The 16,310-nt window shown below is 39.3% G+C and overlaps 1 protein-coding gene across 4 annotated transcripts in view; it reads right to left on the reverse strand.

Annotated features, from left to right (window-relative positions):
- The window catches only part of IQCM (IQ motif containing M), a 156,327-nt gene extending 141,373 nt beyond the window's left edge, over nucleotides 1-14,954 (reverse strand). For all 4 annotated transcript variants that reach the window (XM_043545797.1, XM_043545796.1, XM_043545798.1 and 1 more), the window contains exon 1: nucleotides 14,888-14,954. In XM_043545797.1, the coding sequence (XP_043401732.1) occupies nucleotides 14,888-14,924 (37 nt within the window). In that variant the 5' untranslated portion in view covers nucleotides 14,925-14,954. The remainder of the gene's footprint in view (nucleotides 1-14,887) is intronic.
- Nucleotides 14,955-16,310: the final 1,356 nt, after the last annotated feature.

The following is a 16,310-nucleotide window of genomic DNA, read 5'->3' on the forward strand; positions in this document are numbered from 1 at the left end:
TCTCTTAAGAAACTGCCAGCTCTCCTAAACTCCTTTCTCCTTTGATTTTCTTCCCATGAGTCTTTCAACCAGTTCTCTGAGTTTGTTAAAATCTGCTTTTTAAAGTCCATTGTCCTTCTTCTCTTGCTATGACTCCTTTCTTTCCTTAGAATCATGAAATCTATCATTTCATCATCACTTTCATGCAAGTTGTCTTCCACCTTCACAATCACAACCAATTCCTCCCTGTTAGTCAGAATCAAGACCAAAGTGGCTGGCGGCAGGTTACTTCCTTATCTTCTGAAACAAGAAGTTATCTCCAACACATTCTAAAAACTTTCTGCATATTTTGTATTTTGCCACACTACTTTTCCAACAGATATCTCAGTAAACTCCTCCATCACTACCAGATCTCACGAAAAACTAAAAGTAATATGAATGGATGAGATCACTCAGAGAGAGGGTTTAAAGTGGAAAAAAAGGGAGGGTCCAATGTCCTCAGGGACCCCAAAGGAAGTGGAAGAGAGCCCACTGAAAGAGGTGCTGAAGGCATAATCAGAAAAATAGGCACAGAATCAGGAGAGTGTCACGAAAGTCAGTGGAAGACAAGATTTTCAGAAGGGAGGTCTGATTGTGGGTGTCTATAGCAGCAAGAAGGACAGGGATTAATAAACAGAGGCCCTAAGAGTTAGCCAGGTGAGAGCAGTTTCTGTGGAGTGCAGAGGATGGCAGCCCAATCAGACATTATTCAGGATGGAGTTGTAGAAGAAGAACTGAAGGCAACATTTCCAAATCTTGCATGCCATGAGTTTAGAGGTAAAAAGAGATGGAGCAGCAGAAAGGAGAGGGGGATTTAGAGGATATGTCTACACAGCTCGTAGAAGCAAACTCACACTCCAAGCTCACACTAGTGCTCTAAAAAATAGCTGCATAGACAGCACTTTGAAGTTGCAGCACCAAGTCTGTTGATCCAGGCTGGGAGGCTCAGTTCCCTGGTATGACTACATAGCCCACAACCATCTGAACGTGCAACAGGATAAAGTACCATAAAGATAATTAGTGTCCACAACATCACAGATGTTTAATCTGGTCTTAGTATCCTTTTCACAGTCTATTCATATGGGAAACAGGCATGTAACTAAGTTTCAGTAATTTATCTTTATTAAGAATTCTCTCTAAACACCTGTCTCTATGCTCTGTAAATACCTGAATGATATATTACACATCGCTGCATGTTTATTTTATGTCTTTTATTCATGTAACATAGTTTTGTAATTATATATAAAAAATGAATCCCCACCTAGTCAGGTACTACATGGTAAAAATGAACATATTGTAATGAAAGAGCCATTCATTTATTTTTTCTCCCTTTGATTAAACAACTGGAATTATTTTTCTAAACAGGAGCTCTGTAGAGTCCATTATAATTCAGTAGAACTGATTTTTTTAAAAAAATTTCTGGGAGAATGCACACTGGGCCAAATCCAGCCTTGGCAAGAGTACAACTCCTGCTGACTTCAGTGGAAAGAAAGTTAGGCCAATGATGAGCACTTTGGAAGATCCCAGCCTTCAGAGTCAGCAAAATTCAGCTAAGTAACAGTAATACCCCAAATCCCACTTCTAGAAAGACTGGGTGAATCCCCTTAAACACTATAACTGTCCTCGGGTCTTGCAGGTATTAAGATACAGGGAGCAGAAAGAAGGCACCTGCATATAGCTGTTGTGTCAGTCATGGGGCTGCTCTGAAACAATTTATGAATAATATATATGAGCTGGTTATTGGGATGTTTACTCTATGAGTAGGTTGGTTTCATTTAATAGCAGGCTGTAAGGAGAACAAGAAGAATGACTCAACATAAACCATCTCCCAATAAACACTTCAGAGTTATTAAGAAACAATGCCTGAGCTATTAACTGCGAAGATCCTATTTCTGTGTGTCATCTAACTTACATAATTTATTTTGCTACCAGGGGGCCAATTCTGGGAGCCAGCAGAGTAAAAGATCCATAAACAGTTTAAAAGACTCTCTATCCAGAGGCAAGGCAATTACTATTGTGGACCAGTTCATTCTCACACCCCAAACCCACTGGGATATCTAAAAAAGATAGCCCTGATTGATCCACCCATCACAAGATGGTAGGGCTTTAGTTAAGATAGATATGCATGTAGATTGTTTGTTATTTTAAAAGCCTTTGCTCTAAAGGCTTTGTTCCTATAGTTAAGGTTAAATACATTGATTTAAGAAGGCTGTCTGGTCACTATATTCAACACTTATCGTAGGCTCCTGAAGAGACGAAATGGAGGTGCTGAGCCCAATTGGACCTGCTGGGTAAGCACAGTTGTTAGACTGGGTACTGTAAGCCAGGGCCTGGTTTAAGAGTGGGAAAACTGTCTGATTCCACCCTGGTAGGATAAATGCACGAGGCCTGACACCTGAGCTGATGGCTTCAGAGAGAACAGACAGGCACAGAGGAGTTGCTAGCCCTGCAACAGCAACACCAGTTCCCAACCTTCAGCATCAAGTCTCAGTCTTCCCATTGAGGACAGCAGGACTCAGTAACTCCCATCCCCACCAGCTCAGGCTGATATGGTATTTTTAAATTTGAAAAGCACTTTGGAGCTTAAACCCAAATACACAGTGGAATTGCAGAATACAACTTCCTTACCTTCCCCATAAGATTAATTGATATTATGGAAATGGAAGATTGGATTTTGAGCACTGACTGTATGCTTCAGAGGTTATTTTTTGAAGAAGAGAAATTTGATTAAGATAACCATGTTTACATAATATACTTACACTTCTGTAAGAATTTGACTCATTACCACAATATTTTGATTTAAAAAATATAGCATGTAATAAATTTATTAAAAAGCCAGCTAACAGAGTCCTCAAACTAATTATAAATTGGGAAGTATCATCCAATAGAGCTGTTTCTTGTAGGGTCATGTAAAAGGCTCTGTTGTGGCCCAATACTATTCAAAGTTTGTCAATGTTATGGAAGAAAGTAAAGAATTATTGTTGGTAAAGTCTGTAGATACCAAAAATAAAATGGTGTAGTGGCAAATAATAAAGATGTCAGTTCAACAGAGCAATGTGTAAGGTAGTTTCATTTGAACAAAATGAGCTTTAATACAGCTAAATGTAAGGTCAAATCTAGAAACAAAAAGTAGGTCACAGAAGATGAAGGACTGTATTCTGTAAAGTGATTCTGAAATGAATTGAGGAATCACAGTGGACAACTAACTGTAAATGAGTTCCCAGTGTGAAGTTGTGTCTAAGAGGACTAATGCAGTCCTTGCATGTACAAGCTGGGGAATATAGAAGTATGATGGGTTGTGTTACATCCATATAGAACATCAGTGAGACCATTATTGGAACACTATAAAGGATGCTAAAGAGCTAAAGATACTATTTAGCTCAACAGAGTGATTCAAGGTCAGGGAAAATAGTATCTTACTGTAAGGTAGTTTTCAAAGAAGGTCAATCTATTTGATTTATTCAAGAGAAGGTTAAAGTTGACTTAATCAGTCTATAAGTACCTACATGGGGAGAAAATTTCAAATAGCAAAGGGTTTTTTAGAGTAGCAGAGAGAGGTATACTGGAATCCAATGGGTAGAAGCTGAAGTTAGACCAATTCAAAGTAGAAATAATGCTCAATTTATTTAAAAAGTGAGGGCACTTATTGGAGTAACTTACTTAGGGAAGTGGCAAAGTCTTTAAGATTGGATGTCTTTCTAAAATATATGTTTTATCTAATCCAAACATTATGGGCTTGATTCAAAAATGACCAGGTGAAATTCTCTAGCCTATGTTTTGCAGGAGGTCAGATATTCATAATAGTCCCAGCTGACCATAAATGCTATGAAACTATGAAGTATCAGCTCTGTTGAGATGATGAAAGGTATTACTGGGTCCCATTACAACAGGGCAAGAGCAAGCTGCAGCAGATAATAAAACCTAATGCTAGAAGAGAGCAAATGCCAACATAAGGGAGCAAGCTGTCTGAATTAATCCTATTCTGGCAGAGAGTAGTGTGTTGCTCAGCTCTGTGGGGAAGTAGCAGGCTACTGGGTCTCCTCAAAAAGACAACTAGTAGAGAGGAGATGGGACAGGAAGGCTCACAGGGTGAATGAAGAGAGGCTCAGATTCAGAAAAACATTCCCATATCTGCATGTTTCTACAAACTGCATTTATGTATGGTACAGGCAGCTCATAGTGCTGTGCACACATTAAGCAATAATCTAGAAATAATTCCCATCTGATAGGGTTTCAACATCGTCTCCATTTCTGGAGGCTATGAAGCAAGAATATTTAAGCTTTAAAAGATAAAAGTCTGCTACTTACCAGCGCGAGAGAGAACCAAAAGATTTTCTTCCATTTACTAAGTACCATTGCAATACACGGAACAATATGAAGTATTAAGTTGTAATAAAAGATTATGCAGCGTTTTCATTTGGAAAAACACATTTTTCTCTAAGCAATGTTTTGTCAGTAGTGGAACAGTGCATTAGTGGAAATTACTTTGTATAAGTTTTATTGTAACAGTTCAAAGCACGTGCTCCGCTGAAGTCAGTAGGGAATTTTCAATAATTTTTGCACAGAATAATGTGTATGGAGAAGAAACCCTCAACCTTGTAAAAAATGTTTTTCATGAGGGTGGGTACAGTGATGTATGGTTCAATGGGAGCCAGACTGAAGGGAGTCAAAGAGGAAGTTGGAGGAGAAACTGTCAGGACACTTACATGAACTGTGCAAGCACTTCCTTATGAGTATGAACTGCTATTTGTTTTTCAAGTACAAGATTTGATCAAAATTTTTCCTGAATCTTAAGCTTCCCAAGCATAAATGTTTTTTTTCCTTAAAAGTCGTCTCAGAATTATAGCTCAAATGAAAACATGACAGGGCAATGCGGAGTATTAAAATGGGTTACAGAGTTCACTTTCAACTCACCACACTATGCAAGACTAGCCAAAACCATTATCTCAAGGTATATACTAAAGAGCCTTTATTTCTCTTTTCTCAAAGATGTCCAGAAATATAATTTATTCCTTTATCCTTTTATCTGAACAAAAAAGTAATCCTGTTTTCTTAAGACACCAATTTTTCACCTCTTTCATGATGATTTAGAAGGTTGCAGGTTTCCTTTTATTCTATCACAGAGGCTTCTGTATTCTCACTGCAGCTGACCTCTGAATGCACCATAGGAAGTAGAAAAGTTTGATACATCACTGCAGGGTTATTTCTGGTGATTGAAACAATGACTAGTGGAGCAGCAGGATACGCAGCAAGAAGCCTCTTAATTCTAATCATTGAAAATATTTCTTCCTCATCAAAATGACACTGGAGCTCCTAATCCAGTTCTTGAAAATGACTATGTTCAAGTAGCTACAGTCAGTCAGGGGAGCATTTTGTTTTCATACTACACAAAATAGAGTCATTTTTTCAGAGACAGTGTATGAAAAGTATTTCTGTAATTCTTTAAAAATCCTCCAGATTGTTTCTCTGGACTGTTGTTTCTACCAAGAATGACCTCTGGGTACCTGCTCCCTACTGTGCCATTACCTTTTACTAAAAAGCAAGAAATAACCTTGCAGTGTTGACATTAAGGATCTTACTTCACAGAGTATGTTCAGAAGTCAGCTATTATGAGGATAAACAGCATTCCATGATGGAAGTAGAAGCAGGTCTTTGAGCAGAGGAGTGAGTCCTTCCCTCTGAATAACAGTTCACATAAGAAAAGGAGTACTTGTGGCACCTTAGAGACTAACAAATTTATTTGAGCATAAGCTTTCGTGAGCTACAGCTCAATGCATCCGATGAAGTGAGCTGTAGCTCATGAAAGCTTATGCTCAAATAAATTTGTTAGTCTCTAAGGTGCCACAAGTCCTCCTTTTCTTTTTGTGGATACAGACTAACATGGCTGCTACTCTGAAAAAAGTTCACATAAAGGTAGCTTTCATTTGGAAAAGTCTCATTTCACTTTGAAATTTAATAAAAATGTACAGTAGCTACAGTATAATATATAAAAAACTTCTGGGATGTAGATGGCATATTTTTCTCTGCCACCTTTGGCTGATAAGATGCAATAGTGGTGTGAAAGTAATGGTGCATAATATTAAGTGGTGTGCTCTGAGCACAGGACTATGAACCATTAACTTCTAGATTTCTCACTCCAGCTCTGACACTGTTTCCCTTTGCCTTTGACAAATCGCAAAAGCTCCCTGCCTCAGTTTCCTCGTCTGTAAAGTTGTTAAGAATAATAATCCACTATACAGAACTATTGTCAAAATTAGTTAGGATCTATAAGGCACTCTGTTGATGCTACAATGATAATATAGTACTATAACTCTATTTTCTCCTTTATTATCTTGTTATATTTAAACATACAAGTGTGTGACTATTGCTTATATATGTGCACACTTACATTTTGTTTCAGTAGTGTTCATGAAATTCAGTAGTGGATAGCTCAACAACAATTAATGAGTTTCTGTATTCTGTTATGTGCAGTTCCAGTCCAAGGCAAATATTTGTTTCCCTAAATAAAAATATTTAATGAGAACGTGTCTTGTAAGTGAACGTACAAAATTGACCCATAAATGTGAAGTGAGCAGCCTGATGACTCTCTGGACTGTGTCACGGCTTCACTAACACACACACTTACTTCAGTTTGCTATATTCCATGAAGCATGCGGTTAGTCTGCTACATTTACAAGTGTTATTTTGTTCACAGATATAAGCTTTGTACTTGAAAGACAAAATTTCTTTTAACTGTTAATTCATGTTCTTGGAAGAGATCCATCCTCCAAGTGCTATTTACAGTGGGAGAAGAGAATGCCCTCTGGCTGCTGTAGAAAAGAAGTAGCTGTACAAAGCTGTGAGAGAAGATGACATCTCGAAAGGCCACCCCTTGGAAAGCTCCAGAACAATCAATACCAAAACTATATAAGCTCTAACAGCCACCTGAGAATTAAAGGTATCAGATTAACTCATAACCACAAACATTAAGGGTTCAGAAATAATACGGGAAAATACAGGGTCAACAGCAAATATTTAGTCTCCTGGAGGGGAAAAGGCAGCATGAAAATATTGCATGACCAAAAACTGCCAGTGAATATTAAATCTTGTCGATCTGAGATTGGACCATGGTTCCTTTCCAAGAATAGAAATTAACAAGTAAGATAGTTAATTGACAAAGAGAGAAATTATCCTCTGGTCCTCATTTATTGGTTATAGCTAGCATTAAGCAAAGGAAAAAATATATTTTCAGCTGGAGAGAGTGTCAAGAAGGCACACTCAGATATACCCTTCTGCAGGTACCCTTCTTCAGGAACAACAAACACCTCCTCCTTACCCTGGTAGCATTTGATAGCAGAGGTAGCAGCTGAAGTCCTGAAATGGACTGAAGTGAAAAAATCCAGTTGCTTGGTTCCAATTCTTCTCAAGACCACTATCTAAACCTATTGTCCCTGAATGCTAATTCTAGCGAGACACAAGTGTGCACCTCCCATATGAAATACAATCAAGTCAAGCAAAAACTCCAGATACTGTGGGATGGTAAAGTCCTTAGCACTATGAGCATCCAGCATACTATGGGGGTGGTCACATTACACTGACAAAGAGAAAATAAGAAGTTGAAAGAGTGAACTCCAGGAACTGTGTATTCCAGAAATTGTCCAATACAAAATGGGGACTTGACTCCCAAAACATTCTGAGCAATCAGTCTTGTCTTGTTTTACTTAATTACCAAGTACTGTCCCACAGTATGGACACACTTGAGCCAAGCACACAAAATTGATACTGAACTCAATCAATCCTGTAGGATTATGACAGGGACTTTGAAACCAACCCCTACAATGTCATGGGGATTACACCATCATCAGTGAGGTGGGATGCCTTCCCCAGAAAGGGGACGCAAAAACTGATGCATGATCCAAGACACACACTGTATGGACACAGACCACCACCCAAGAAGCAGAAGTCCAGAAAGATATTTGCCCCCGAGAATCCCTTACCCCAAAATACCAGAAGGCTACAAAGTAACAAAACAGAGAGAAATGCCAATGATCCTGGAGAACCTGGCTCCTTCAGAGCTCCACCCTCCAGCACTGACCTCAAACGGGAAATACTGGTGTAGTGTAAATCGTGTGAGAGCTAAGGTGGCAAAGACTGGTGACAACATGACCAAGTGGCAGTTGAGCAATGACCCCAAATGTGAAGAGACTACACAAACACTTTAACACTTCCTGATGCCCTCTGTCATCCCCCGAGGAACTATTTGAGGTAAATGAAAACACCAGGTGTTGGTTTCAATTTGGAAGCGATAAGCTATGATGATGATGACCATATGCTTCAAAAGAAGATCCATGCCTTTATAATCCCATGTTAGCTTTCTCTGGCTGTTTCTGGGGAGGTAAGGATTTCTTTGTTGTTTGATAGTCGTGGGTCCTCAGCATTTTGGAAAATGGGAATAGGAAGTGAATGACAATAGAATGACCACCTTATCAAGGAGTATATCAAAAATTGCCACCTGCTAATTTGCAAGTGGATAGAAGCTTTTTCAAATGCCCTTTCAACTGTGTGAAACCACAGCTAGCTACAGAAATCTGAGTTTGATACTATAGACTTTTCTGGGACATCCATTGTATCAAGAGAGGTGTCAGCAACCAGTGATTACTGAATATTTGAGAAAAGGCAAAAAGTGAAAGAACAGGGAGGAAACTATAGCAAATATAATAAAGAGAGATGAAAAAGAGCAACAAAGCAACAAAAAGCTGCTGCCAGGGTCCTCAAATAAAAAAAACAAACAAACAATCAAAGCCACTGAACACATTTGCAGGAGTTTTGTGCCGCTACCTCTATTCTGCCACAGAGAGAACTTCTGGGACTTTCCCAATGGTGAATCTGAAATGGCACAAATCTCACATACAGATCAACTACCTCCATTCTGCAACAAGTAGAGAGCACATCCATATAAATTTAAGGATAGGCAGATGCGTCCTTAATAAAGAAATATTATGGTGAACATTTTCAAAAGTTACCACTGATATTTAGGTGCCCAACATAAGACTTCCTATTCCCATTTTCCAAAATGCTGAGGACCCACGACTATCTGAAGAGAATGGGAGTTGGGGTGCTGAGCACCCTGAGAATGAGATCTGAGATCTCAATCTGGGTAAACAAAAACTAAGGCACATCACACCAGTTTTGAAAAAGGTTGGCCTTGTTATGCCTAGTTTGTTTTAAGCCTCTAAAATTAGCTTTTTATCTGACTAGCCTGACTGACCATCAAACTATGAATTCAGTAAACAATTTAAGAACTGTGGAACAATGATATGGAGATAATTCCAAAAAGCATTAAATGTGTACAGCTCTCTCTGTAGCAAGATCTCAGCCGTAACACATCTTTACAATTTCTGGGCAACAGGCAACTCTGCCTGCAAAAAAATGAGTTTCCCCTAATCATTTTCTTAGTGGGACGAGAGAGTCCACTACCTTCAACTGCTACAGCAGATCTGGAGCCCCAAAGATGTTGCAAGATCTGCATGAATCACAGGTCACCTGCAAAGGCAGTCCCTGGGCTCCTAACTCCTACGTTAGCGTGTTAGCACTAACACAGCCCCACTTCTCCCTTCCAAGACAACGCCATGGAAATCAAAACTTCCCCTCACAGAGACAATTACTAATGGTTCAACTAGAAATAACTTTTAAACAGATTTCAGCTGCCTCCCCAGCTTCTCCTCCAGCCCTGTACCACTCAGAGGGATTGATCCTTTACTGAATAGAGGGGTTTACCCTAAACTCTGGAAGCAGGGGCTGAATGCTGTTGAGCCTATACTTTTCCCCAGTGTGCAGGTTTAGCTCCCGATTTTGCTGCCCACCCCAGCGGAATACAGCCCAATGGTTTAAAAATCAAACTGCTTCACGACAATGAAAAATATTACCTCTTCAGAGAGCATTATACTGAAGATGGCATACAGCAGCAGAGCATATTCCTTCATTTAAGTTCTGGAAATGAGAAACAGATTAAAATACTTCCTTTCCCAACTGTTAGAACTCATCTTTTTAAGCTTTAATCACTGTTTCCTTTCCAATTCACATTCATTATACTAAAATAAGATTGGAAGACACTAACTGTACATGATATCTATCAGTCCATGTTGGTGGTATGACTTCAGTAAACTATTCAAAGCTTTGCTCTTGTGGTTTATGATGTCATCAGAACTCAGTGAAATCAGTGAATCATCACTTATGTACAGCTGGAAGTTTTGAGCTGGGGAAGATGGCATGGTTGTAGCTGCTTAATCAGCAGTTTGATTTCTCATAACGATCTATACATTCACAAAAGAACAATTAAGGTCAGTCTTCTTCTAAATTGTAATCTTGTATAAATAAAGCTTATATAATGTGAAGCAGCATTTAGTTCAAAACTCAGAAATACATATAGTGCAGATATATTGTTCAACGTTACTTTTAATATATGAAAAGTTAAGACATGAACACAGTATATTGCTTAGCTATCAAATCCTAAAATATAGTATGTATCTTTCATACACATAATATTTAAATGAATGTTTCACCTGTTGCAATAAATTATTTTTTTCACTTATTAATAGGCTATTTATCAGAACAGATACATTGCTTTTGGAAAATGACATACATCATTGTAAGCCAGATCAATTCAACATAAGATGACTTCAAGTCAACACCTACCAAATCTAATACATCTTTTGAATCAAATAGATCTAGTAAATCATATCCATATTATGTATAGTGCATGCAGTTGATGACTCACTAGATAAATTAGATAACAAATGCTATATTATCATGCATTTGTTAAAATAGATCAGTGAGTCATTTAAGCTCAGCTCCTAGAACTTGACACATCAACTTCTGAAGAATTCTTTGGAGCTAGAGAGGATTTAGGAGAATGACTGCACTGCACCTAAAGCGGGGATGGGGAGAAGGAACGCTGTCCGGGCTGCTGGAGGAAGGGTAGCAGTACTTTACAGGTGTTGGGGTGGGGAGGCGGAGAAAGAGGTCAGAAACTGCTACAAAAGATGGGTGAGGGTCAGCTTGGCGATGCTGACTCATCCCCGGAAACATAAGGGTGGAAGGTTTTAAAAGATGCAAAGCCGGGCAGTAGAAGCCCTTTCTCAAGGCAGCCAGCAAGGCAGCACCCACCCTCCCTCCCCTTGAGGTGGGAGTATCAGTTTTGGTAGGGACTTGCTATGGGCATTGTGCTAGTTCCTCTTTTTACAGGGGCTGGAAAGGAATTTTTCCCTCACCACTATATTGGTTTAGGTGGAGTGGGTTTATTTTTGCCTTCCCCACAGCAGGTGTCAGGGAGAACCTATTATGGTGAGGAGGGAAGGGTGTTAGGCCATATGTCTCAACTCATTTTGTAAGTGTGGGGTATATGTCCAGTGCAGGTAGTCCATAGGAAAGGCATCTAGTGACCAGATAAATGGCCTGATAAGGGACTTTAAAAGGAGATGCTGGTTAAAGGAATGGAATGGTGAATGGTGGGGTTTAGGGCTCCTACGATTGGTATGGCAGGGAGCCAACCCCCCTTTCTTATAGCCCACCTTAACCCTCCTATGAGGGGGAAGGGGGGGATGGTAAGGTCCAAGCCATGGGTTAGCTGGGGGGACCTGGATGGAAAATGAAAGGGGGCTGGTGATAGCCCTGGGTAGTTATTTGAATGAACATGGTGTTACCTGCACTGTACACTCTTATCTGCTGGATAGTCCCAGACATCTAATAATAAAGTTGCAGCCTGATTAAATCCATATCAAGTGTCTCCTGCCCTCCTTTCAGTATAGCCAGACAAAGGTGAAAGAGTCAGGTAAAATATACCAGAAAAGAGCAGAATGTGTCTACAATATAACACTGTCACCAGAAAAAGAAATCTTACATTGCATTGTGTTTTTGGGGTGGAGGAAGTAGGGGATGTGTAAAATAAGAGAAGTAATTACTCCTCTCGTAGCTGGAGTTAGTCCCAACTGAATGAGTATTTCAATTCTAACAGACAGCCAAATTGCTGAAAATTAAGACAATTAAAAGTTTGGAGAAATAAAACCTCTGATGAAAAGGTTGAACTGAGTATATTCAGTCAAGACTGTATGTATGACTGAGGTGAGGCATTGTGACTATCTACATACTCACTTTTTATTTATATTATTACTTTAGATTAAGTGTTCATCAAGAGCTCTAGGTTATGTGCACAAATTAAAAACATACCAAAAAAGTTACCAGTGGGTTCAAAATCTCTCTCAACTCCAATTCCTACATAAAACTATCTTACCCCAAACCCCTTTCCCCACTACACCATTCAGCCTCCCCAACTCCCACTGCAGGAAAGCCTTGAGAACAGATGTACCTGAAGATATATAATGAAGGCTAACAAATCTAGGCTCTGTCAGACCAGAGGTGAAAAGCAGATTCATGAGCTTTGAAGTCAAAAGGTAAAACAAGGCTGTAAATAGGACATGGATCAAATACTTTCACTAGTCATGATGATAGGTAGATGATCTTTTATTGGGCCAAGTTCTGTTGCTGAGACAAGTTATGAGGACTGGTTCAACATTATCTTTAAATCAACTGTGAATTCCCTAGAAAAGTTCAAATCTTCACTAAAAACAAAGTCAAGTGATTATGCTACCAAAAATGACAAAATGACAGAAAATAAATTAATAAATGAACTTTCACAAAATCTACTTATCACCAACTTCTACATGCACTGGCTGCCCCATTCCTCTCCTGAGATGGATGACACATCTGAAGAAAACTGGTTAAATACCCACCTGTTTCAATCTCTATTGCACTGGAACTCCTCAACACAGCAGAAATAGGAGGGAAAGAGTGTCTGAAAAGTTTAAACTTTTTAAAAATTAAAGAAAATAGCAGGAAGACTCCCTCAGATAATGAAATGCATTAGTGTTTGTGAGCATACCATTAAAGAACTGCATCTGAGAATATTAAATTAAATAAAGGGCTCTAGAATTTTCAAGAACATTTGGAAGATGAGTGGAATGTTAGCTCCCCTGGATCCCCAGAAGAGGAAATAACATGGTGGAATTCACTGAAGTATTATTGGTTCCATATTCCTTACAGATTAGCTTGACTATAATAAAGCAGGAATTGATAGAGCACTCACTCAGGAGTGATATCCCTCACACTTATTTATTTATTTTTGGTGCCAGTTTAGGACTAATTGTGTCTTTAGGCACAGCCCTGATGTACTGGTGGTGCATAAGATGTACCAGGCTACTCTCAAAGCAGGCCAGGAGGCACTATGTCTCTGAGCCACAATTCCTCTCTGGTGCCCCTTTTGCACTGAGGGTAGGTAAGGGAAAGTATTTTACTGCAAGACCTTAAAAGGATGTAATTTACTTCCTCCCTAACATTGACACTCTGACCAGCAAGTGGGGAGGAAGAGAGACAAGGGGGCTTTCCCTGTTCCCCACACACTTGCTTGCAGGGGGAAAAAATGTATCCTGAGAGCAGGAGTTGTGCTCACAACAGATCCACACCCAAGATCTTGGTAGACAAAGCAGAGAGAGAGAGTAGGCTTACTCCCCCTTACTTCCTTGCTTGGCTGAGTAAGACAAAGGCACAACCTAGGAATGAGACCACATACTGAAGTTCGCCAGAAATAACCTTGATGCTCAGTATTATTTTTTCACACAAAGAAAAACTTAAGACAGAGGATCAGATTGTGAAGCCCCTTACACACACTAGTGAACACTCACACAAAGGAGTAGTCCTACTGAGTGACTGTAGCATGGTCCTTCACAATTTAAGGGACTCTCTTCTCTCCAACTTCAAATCCCTTCCTGAAACCCATTTCTTCCAGGAAGTCTCTCTCTTCCCCCCTCTCTGTTTCATCTCTACCACTAATCTCGCTGCACCATTTTTATACAGTCAATAGGAAAACAAATCTCTATTAGAAAAAAAAAAGAGCGTGAGCTCCTTAGGGAAAGAAATGTCTCTTTCCTTGTACTTTGTAACCTACTCCAACATCTGCAGCATTATACAATTAATAAAAAAAAAATTTACAATATGTTTACGATTTGTTGCAACCCAATATGAAAGATACATTTAAAAGATGGTAGCATCACACACCGTATGCAGAATTTCTGCAAAAGAAAATCGTCATGAACAAAATACCAGAACAACGGTGTGGTTCATATAGCTCTTCCTCCATATATAGATCCACTAAGCACGTCGGCTTAAAACCAATCGTAAAGAGCCTAATGTTTAAAATCCTTGTGATTGTAGCCAAGGAATGTATTTTAGCATGATAATCACAATGCACACTGCAATCAATATGACCGTGGGTGAGGAGCAGCCCCCTTAAAAAAATCAGGCCATTTTGCTACGATGCCTAAATATGCAACGACTTCGGGTCTCCCCTTTCTCTGGTAGGCACAAGATCCACCAGCAAAATCCCAGGTCTTATTTACTTCTGGGAGCTAAACCTTTTAGGCTTTATCTTCACTGGCTACTGGAGGCACCAGCAACTAGACTGGTCAAACCCAGAGTGCCTAATAGCTATTCCCCACCTGACCCATTCTCTCCAATTCCCATACCAAATGATAGCCCTAGTGTCTGACAAGTGCACTCCATCACCCCTAAAAAAGCCCTGTATCCACATAGCATATAGATGTGACTGGGATCAGTAATTCATACACCCTTTTCTCCAGGCTTCCAGTAATCTGTACCCCTTTTTAAGGGCTTCATACCATTTTACCAGTGGTTGGTAGGGAAACCCAGTTCCACCCTCTACCTTGGGCTCCAGTCCATGGACCCTAAGACAGGCAGTCAAGATTCACTCCATTAGATTTCTTGATATTACCTCCCTGGACTTCTTCCTACCAAGCCTTTCCCTGGGTTTTCTCCTCACCCGCAACAGCCATCTGATTCCTTACAGATCTCTTCATTCTCTATTAGAAGAGTAACTGCTGAGTTTTACCTTATAGTCCCTTTCTGCTCCAAACTTCCCCTATTTTATACCACCTAACTTCTCCCCTGCTGAGTTTCATCATTAATTAGGTCTGACTCTGGCCCACCCACCAGGTACAACCAGGTGGGTAAATTGGCCTCTCAGACTCACATTAACCTTTCACCAGCTGTGTGGAATAGACATCCCATCACAAAAAGTTTTAAAGTGAACTGTACTTCTATACACTAGAAAAATATTTAAATGATTATCTTGTTTGTTTGCAGAAAATAGACATATGTAAATAAAAGATATGTCCCTTTAATATCACCATTCCTCTTTCTCCCCCTTTGAGAATTAGGAGCAAAAGGTACTGTGCTATCCCACAAAGGAGCAGAAAGTCATTAAGTATTGTAAAGGGCTCTGATAGCCTCTGATAGAAAGCATTTCTAAAAGTGCAAAGTATTTTATTGTTCTTGCTGTAGAGCATCAAGGCTTTTATAGGTTTGTTTGCTTTAAAACCCATGTTTTCATTTTTCTGTGTGTGTACATCTATGACTGTGTATAGATTTTTCTGTACTAGGTAAGCAGACTCTGCCACATCTTACAGTATTATAAATAGGAAATAAGGGAGAACAATAGCTATCTCAATGGTTCCAATCTCTCCCAAATCTGGAATTTAACTTTCTCAAAACCACAACACTGAGAATACAGTGAGAAGAAGCAGAAAGATGAAAGATAGGAGGAGTGCTATGGCCCTGACTGCCAATATGTCTCCCTAGGTCTCCATATGTGACTGCATTTATCTTCCTCATTTTGCAATATTTGTGTTATCTCTTGGAATGAAGCAGCTTCTATTAGAAAAGAATACATTCATTCTCATACTGTTGGATTCACATTAGCTTTCCATGTCACAGAGTATTTTTGGCTGCTAAGATGACCCAAGAGATGTTTTCTTTTGACAACTTTTAAAGCCTAGTAACCGTGTTTAAGAGGCATAGGCTTGGCGTGCAAGGCAGTTATACTGTAATGTTCACTTTAGTCAATATCTTTTCCACAAATGTAATGTTCAACCAGTTCCAGAATATATAGCAAATGGTCATCTCCAAACAGGTGAGAATTACATGAGCAGGCATTAGAATTAGAATGGAGACACTTAGGCCAAATTAACAGTAGCTAGTTACCAGAATCAATGTCCTTCAGAACAAATTATTTTAATAAACAACAGTATAGGTATCAATATTGCTGATTGTGATACCGTAATCTGGATACAAATTATGGTTTTATATTAAAGTTCATAGTCAGCTTTAATTTGTATCAAGAAAAGTGTGCAGCTGGTCTTGGGTGTGGACAGTTTGTCTTTAAAGGTGTGGAACTGAAATTGTTG

Source organism: Chelonia mydas, chromosome 4 (assembly GCF_015237465.2).
Source record: "Chelonia mydas isolate rCheMyd1 chromosome 4, rCheMyd1.pri.v2, whole genome shotgun sequence".
NCBI classification, from domain to species: Eukaryota; Metazoa; Chordata; order Testudines; family Cheloniidae; genus Chelonia; species Chelonia mydas.